General features: G+C 40.7%; 1 protein-coding gene across 1 annotated transcript in view; it reads left to right on the top strand.

The window, feature by feature from the left end:
- Positions 1-301: 301 nt before the first annotated feature.
- LOC101858651 overlaps positions 302-7,348 on the top strand; it is a gene marked incomplete at its 3' end in the record, with an annotated part of 10,353 nt that continues 3,306 nt past the window's right edge. The window contains 3 exon segments of the mRNA XM_013085624.1: positions 302-433; positions 5,067-5,268; positions 7,101-7,238. Of these exon segments, the coding sequence (XP_012941078.1) occupies positions 5,070-5,268; positions 7,101-7,238 (337 nt within the window).

Here is a 7,348-nt window from a genome sequence, read left to right as displayed (position 1 = left end):
ACCCCTTGAGGCGCTATACTTATAGTTACAGTCAATAAGTTTGTCTTTGCAGGGTTCTTGCATGACGCGCAATAAATCATTTTGTGAATTCGCATAGCGAGATGGGACAATTGATGACTAATGGGGTTTTTTTTACTGTCCGTGGATACTTTATTAATTTCGCGACTTTCCCAAAGTATAAGTTTAGTCTATTGTATTGTAATCAACGTTCTAACTTCTCTCACATGAGAATGAACTGGCTAGTATTAACGTGGAAAACCCAGACGATGCTGATAAGCGACTCAACCCTGAGCGATTGGGCCTTTCTATCTATGTAGGTCCAAGCTTGTCACCAAAGTATATATTTCCTGAGCAGTTTGTGGGCGGTGATCAAACAAAGATACAGACCTAGCGGTTGTTTTGGGGAACATCCACAGCAAGAACAGAAATCAAGGTAAGATACTGTTTGTGTTGTTGGTATTGGGGTTGTTGGTTGTTTTTTTGGTGTGTCTATTATTGGTATTTTAGGTTTTACTGGTAGTCATTAAATTGTTTATGTCAATTTGAACGTTCGGCTAGGAGCTTAGAGTTATAGAGTTGCCTTTTATAGTTGGACATTTAGATATAGTGGATGTAGATATTAACATAAATACATCACAAATAATCCAACAACAGAAACTCAATGTTGAACATGACGTCCAAGGAATCGACCAAGAAATTTGCCTCAGGGTTTTTCAAAATTTGAAGTAGTATATTGGAGTTTGTGGGGAAAGAAATGGTCATAAAAACCTGGAGATTTAAACATACACTGTCTGTCCTAAATGTATTTGACAATATTAGTTTTGTACTGATGTGTTCTTCTATACATAAATAATGACCTTTTGAAACGGAATAATATACGGTTAATTTGTTTTAAGAAATTGAAAAATTTTAGATTTCACTCAGCTTTGGTTAAGTTTTTAAAATTGGACGTTTCGAACGTTTGGATTGATTTCTTTTATTTTGACAAATGTAACGACCCCCTTGCTGAATTTGATTTCTTCGAAGTATAGTTGGAAGTTGGTCCAAAGATGACCGAGTCATTGTTCTTTAGATGGACCCTCTTAGTTAGACACACAGTGTATTAAGAGCATCAATTTGACATCACAGTTCCTTGCTGATCATTTTGGAAGGACAGTAAAGTTGGTAACACCTTACACTATCGAGGAGCAGTGATCGAATGTTTCCCTTGTCTTCTTCGCTCTCTCCCCCCCCCCCTCTCTCTCTCTCTCTCTCTCTCTCTCTCTCTCTCTCTCTCTCTCTCTCTCTCTTCTTCTTCTTCTTCTTCTTCTTCTTCTTCTTCTTCTTCTTCTTCTCCTTCTTCTTCTTCTTCTTCTTCTTCTTCTTCTTCTTCTTCTTCTTCTTCTTCTTCTTCTTCTTCTTCTTCTTTCTGTCTCCCTCCTCTTTCTCTTCATCTCTCTCGATCTTTCTATCTCTTTTTCGTTGCTGCTGCTTTTCGTGTCTGTTGTTTCACTTTCTCAGTTTGTGTGAGTGCCGTTTGTTACATAGATCTACTTTTATTTCGTGTGAATGTATGAGTGTGAGTGTGCGTGTGTAGGAGTGTGAATGTATGTGTGTATGAATGTGCGTGTATGCGTGTATGAGTGTGTTGTGTGTGTAGGATTTTTATTATGTATGTGTGTTGGAGTGTGTTATGTGTGTAGGATTTATATTATGTTTGTATGTAGGAGTGTGTATGTATGTGAGTATGGATGGGAATGTGTGTACGTATGATTATGTATGTATGTGTGTAAGAGTGAAAATCTGTGTTTGTATGAGTATGTTTAATATGTGAGTATGAGTGGAAATGTGTGTACCTATGAGTGTGCTGGCATTTGTATATGCATGAGAATTTGCGTATGAGTATGTGTGGAGAGAGAGCGAAATATGTAACGATATGGATACTGATAAACAAGAAACGAAATGACATAAATCAGAGATAAAGAATAAAGGACGAAACAAACAAGTGAGTGGTGTCTTGACATATCGGGTGACAGGTAGTCCCTGTCAGTGGAACGTGAAGCAATCAAGAGTTAACTATTATTTAAACACAAAAAAACAAAACGGACATCGATAACACAATAATCAATTTTGTGACGTCTAGTGCATTTTGAGAAATATGGCTGTTTTTCAGTCGCTTTGAAAAGGGTAGCAAGAATTGACAGACAGATAATTATTATAGAAATTCATTTGTATCAACGGCAGTAAAATTATTGAACACACAGTGCTACAAATGAAACACAGAGAGAGAAAAAGAAAGAGAGAGAGAGAGACAGAGAGAAAGATGGAGAGAGAGAGAGAGAGAGAGAGAGAGAGAGAGAGAGAGAGAGAGAGAGAGAGAGAGAGAGAGAGAATGTTTGACGAAGCGGGTTGTTTCAGCACATGGGACTTGTATTTTACTAATGCCCTGTCTTATTGTGCGTAGCGTGAGTGCACCTAAGCTTTGTAACATCCACTGCCACTGTAAACGACCAAGACAAATTCTTATCACGTTGAGATGAAAAAAAGATTGTCATTGTCATTGTCTTTGTCATTGTCTCGCACTGATGCGATCTATTTTCTTTTTGCTCTTCTTTTCCAAAACATAATAATATGTGTTTTGTTTTTGCTGTTTTTGTTTTTGTTGCTGTTGTTTTTGTTTTTGGGTGGGTTTGGGTGGGGTTTTTTTCAATGTTCAACATTCCATAAAAACTAGGATTTAGGTTCGTCAGTAGGTGGAATTTGACCCTGGCTGAGAGGGATGTAACGTAGTAGCAGAAAGATCAGTGCACTTTATAAAAGAAAAATGTGTCCCCCTCAGGAATCAAACTCGGGTCTTATGGGTGTTACACCTATCATTTCCTTTTTATGAAGTAAATAATAAATAATTAGTGAGACAACAGGTGAGAGAGAGGGAGAGAGAGAGAGAGAGAGAGAGAGAGAGAGAGAGAGAGAGAGAGAGAGAAGGAGAAAGCGAGAGGAGGAGGAGGAGGAGGAGGAGGAGGAGGAGGAGGAGGAGGAGGAGGAGGAGGAGAAATTGGAGAAAGATGAAGAAGGGGGGAGAAAATGAAAAGACGGAATGGTCATATTATTATCTTGTTTTGGTAAGTGTTTCACGGCGTTCGCAATTGCATATTGTAGTTTAACTATAAATGCATTTTGTTTACATACACACACCCACCTCATGTAGCAATCCAACTTGCTCTAACTGGTCACAACTCTCTGCTCTGCGCCTCGAACGCTACTCACGCAGTCTTCAAAAGTCCGTGGCTCAGGCCTCGACCTGTCCTTGGTTTCTTCAATGTCAAAAAGGTAGCATACCGTACTCGACTACTTTTTCGAGAATCACACAGCTAACCACAATACATATATACATAACATATATACATAATATACATACCTATCATACATACATAAAATACATATATAAATAACATACATATATACATAACATACATACATAACATACATACATAACATACATACATAACATACATACATAACATACATACATAACATACGTACATAACATACATACATAACATACAGATATACATAACATACATATATACATAACATACATGTAGTTTAACTATAAATGCATTTTGTTTACATACACACACCCACCTCATGTAGCAATCCAACTTGCTCTAACTGGTCACAACTCTCTGCTCTGCGCCTCGACCGCTACTCACGCAGTCTTCAAAAGTCCGTGGCTCACGCCTCGGCCTGTCCTTGGTTTCTTCAATGTCAAATAGGTAGCATACCGTACTCGACTACTTTCCCGAGAATCACACAGCTAACCACACGCCCCCGTGAGCTCAAGATCAAACAAAACAAAATAAACAACAACAAAAAAAAACTTTCTGAAGTTCTTCAACGTGCGAACAGGACATGGTTCAACGCTATCAACACTTTGTACACTTGATTACTCCATTTACTGAGTTTCATAGTCCACCAACCAACCGGGGGTTTTCCTGACTCGATCAGGATACCGCCTGGGAGGGGGTTCACCTGCACCTTCGTTTCTCGTCAGGGTCTGCAAGGTTTGCTGCTCACCGCCACCTCCCTCATCATCCTCTTCCTCTGAAGTTACATCTCGTACCACTCTTCTAACATCGAGAACGTGACGAGCCATACCATAGACAGCAACATTGTTGATCGAGTTTACTCCCGTAACCGTACCTCTATTCCACTTAGTCGTACATTTGCTCTGGGGTGGTTTAACCCAAACATCATCTCCAACTTCAAATCTTCCTTGCCTGTCTTCTTCTTCATTAACAACGATATGGTTTCTCCAATCATTACGGTAGACAGCTCTCTGTGGCACTGATGCTGGGTCCAAACCTGCTTTTGGTGTTGAGTTGTACCAAAACACAGCTTCTTGGGGGGGGGAATGTTTCCTCATTCTGCAATGGACTTCACTGTACGGTGGTGTCTCTCAACAATCCCGTTCCCCGTAGGCCTATATGTAGCTCTGAACAATGGTTTGATATTCTGTTTCTGAAGCATCTGCCAAAAACAATCTGAATGAAACACTGTGCCATTATCCATTAAGATCTCGCGCACTGGTCCTCTCTCAAACATGAGTTCTTCAACTACTTCCGTCACAAACCCTGCTGTCTCTCTCTTCAGCTGCATCCAAATTGCGAATCGCCCTGGGCCACAATCAACAATTGACAGGTATGGCACTTGATGATGGTGAGTTATGTCTATTGCCAATCTTGTCCAGTCTGTAGCGACATCTAGGTTGCCCGCCTCATGGACAACTGGTGCAGGATCGATAGACTGACATTGCTCACAAGCTTGTACGACTTTTTTAACATCAGCACGGCTCGTTTCTAGCGATCCAACTCGCACTGACTGGTCGCAACTCTCTGCTCTGCGCCTCGACCGCTACTCACGCATTCTTCAAAAGTCCGTGGCTCACGCCTCGGCCTGTCCTTGGTTTCTTCAATGTCAAATAGGTAGCATACCGTACTCGACTACTTTCCCGAGAATCACACAGCTAACCACACATATATTGCATAATATGAGCGCGCTTATTTTCTAACGGATTTCTCTTTCAGATAATGGGCCTTTTGCGAGGAATCTACAGTGGGATAGCCCTGTTTGAGGAATTCCTGGGCATCTTATTTCTCATTGGGGCCATCGCCACGAGAGATTGGATCGCGGTTGAAGACACACTTTATGTCGGACTTTTCAAGACAGAATACAGAGGATTCGTGAGTGACACAACCGACTTCTTTGAACGCAATGGCGAAAGTGCTGGTACGTCTTTTTTTTTTTTTGGGGGGGGGGGGGGGTAGATCTAAGTGTTTTACGACGCTCGCAACTGCATACGGCCAGATGAGCGCGTGGGACACACCAAACATTTCCAGTTTGTAGGAAATTTTTAATTTTGTCCGGGTGGCGGCCGAAGCATACTCTTATCGATTTTAGACCACCGAGGGACCACTGTGTGAGCAACTTGCACACGGGATCTCCGAGATTTTTCGCCCTTGTCCATGAAGGCTAGGTGCTTAATATCTTTACTACCAGAAGAAAAGGGGTTTCGCTGAAAGACAGCAGTAAGAAGGTGCCAAGGAGTAGCAGTAGAAAGTCTGTAGAAAGAGCCAGGGGCCCAGTGGAGGGGGCAAAGGAAGTTTAGGGGGTGGGGACAGAAAGTGGAAACAAAAACAGACGACAGAACATTACTAAAGAGCAATAGAGGAGGTGAAAGGAGACAAGTTTAGAAAAGAAATGTCTCCGTCGCTACCCGGATTCAAACCCGGGACCTTTGAATGAGAGGCGGTACAATTGTGAGACGTAATGGTGGAATCAGGCGCTCGTCACAAAAATGAATTTGAAGATATCGGCATTCTTCTGCCGGTTTGGCAAATCCATTTTCTCGTTAAAATAATTTTCGGCTCAGAACTGTTATGTCCATTTAAAACACATTTCGGAGTGAATTTTACTGAAAAACGTTCCTATAAGTACACAAAAAGTAAACTTGCTGTTTTCAGAGACTCTCAAGCCATCAGAGTTACCAAAAGTTGGCGGCCATTTTTTGGCTAATTTTAGCTTTGAAACTTTCCAACCACACATCCTTCAATCGTTAAATATCTTAACTACGATTTAAGAAAGATGGATAATTTTGTTATTGAAAGATAGACAAATGAACAAGCTTATTTCAGTGTGGATTTTACTGAAACATGTTAATTCAAGGCTAAAAAATGTAAATTTGCAGTTTCTAAGGACTCTCGAGGTTTGAAAGTCGACAAACTTTTGCAGCCGTTTTCTCGTTAATTTTACCTCTGAAGCAAAGCGACCCCCACCTCTTTCAATCACCAATATCTCTACTTCTATTCATGATAGATCAGTATTTTTTTTTCACTGAAAGCAAGACAAATGAACACGCTTTAAAATGAAACCAATACCTCCACATGTCCAAAAACTGACGAGCATCGTATTCCACCTGTTTGTGACACATATTATTTGTGGCAGCGTGGTGGAATCAGGCTGTCGTCAAAATAATCAAAGTGAAGAAACTAGCATTTTTCCGCAGATTTGAGAAATTTTATCGAATTTTTGGTTTTTGGCTCAACACCCTTCATGTCTATTAAAGAACTCATTTCTGTGTGGATTTGACTGAAAAACGTGGATTGAAGGCACAAAAAATGTAAATTTTCAGTTACCACGGACTCTTATGCTAAGGAAATAACTAACTTTTGGCAGGCTTTTTCTCATTAATTTTACCTCTGAAACCAGGTGACCCTAACCTCCTTCATTTGCAAATATCTCGACTTGTATTCAAAATAAATTGATTTTTTTTCTTCCAAAAAAAAAGACAAATAAACAAGCTTTAAGATGATACCAATAACTCTACATGCCCAAAAATTGACGAGAGCCTGATTCCACCACGTCATGCCACATATTTGTTGACAACTCAAGCATCAAGTTCTTGTTTGCCTCGAAGCAACCTCCAGAATCTTTTTTAAGCTAGGTCGGAAGCTAGCTTTATGTATCCCCTACTTAACTTTCAAGCGAGACTAAAATCTCCATATTATTGACTTTTGAACTAGGCTCTTAAACATAACTTTTTCTTCTGACTTTTCCTCCAGGCTTCGTGAACGCCTCGATAGGACTGATGTTCATCTCGCTGGCCAGTTTGACAGCCACCTTTGTCCTCACTATCATCTTGCAGAAGAAGATATCATTCTACTTGCTCCTCGCCATAACTCTTCTGGCCATCCTTCCAGGTAAGTCGATGAGGCTCAGGGAGGAAGGAATGGAAGGAAGGAAGGAAGGAAGGAAGGAAGGAAGGAAGGAAGGAAGGAAGGAAGGGAGGGAGGGAGGGAGGGAGGAAGGA

The sequence above is a fragment of the Aplysia californica genome, unplaced genomic scaffold (assembly GCF_000002075.1).
Source record: "Aplysia californica isolate F4 #8 unplaced genomic scaffold, AplCal3.0 scaffold00390, whole genome shotgun sequence".
Taxonomy (NCBI): Eukaryota; Metazoa; Mollusca; class Gastropoda; order Aplysiida; family Aplysiidae; genus Aplysia; species Aplysia californica.
Note: the sequence above shows the minus strand (reverse complement) of the source record. Positions and strands in the feature narration are given on the sequence as shown.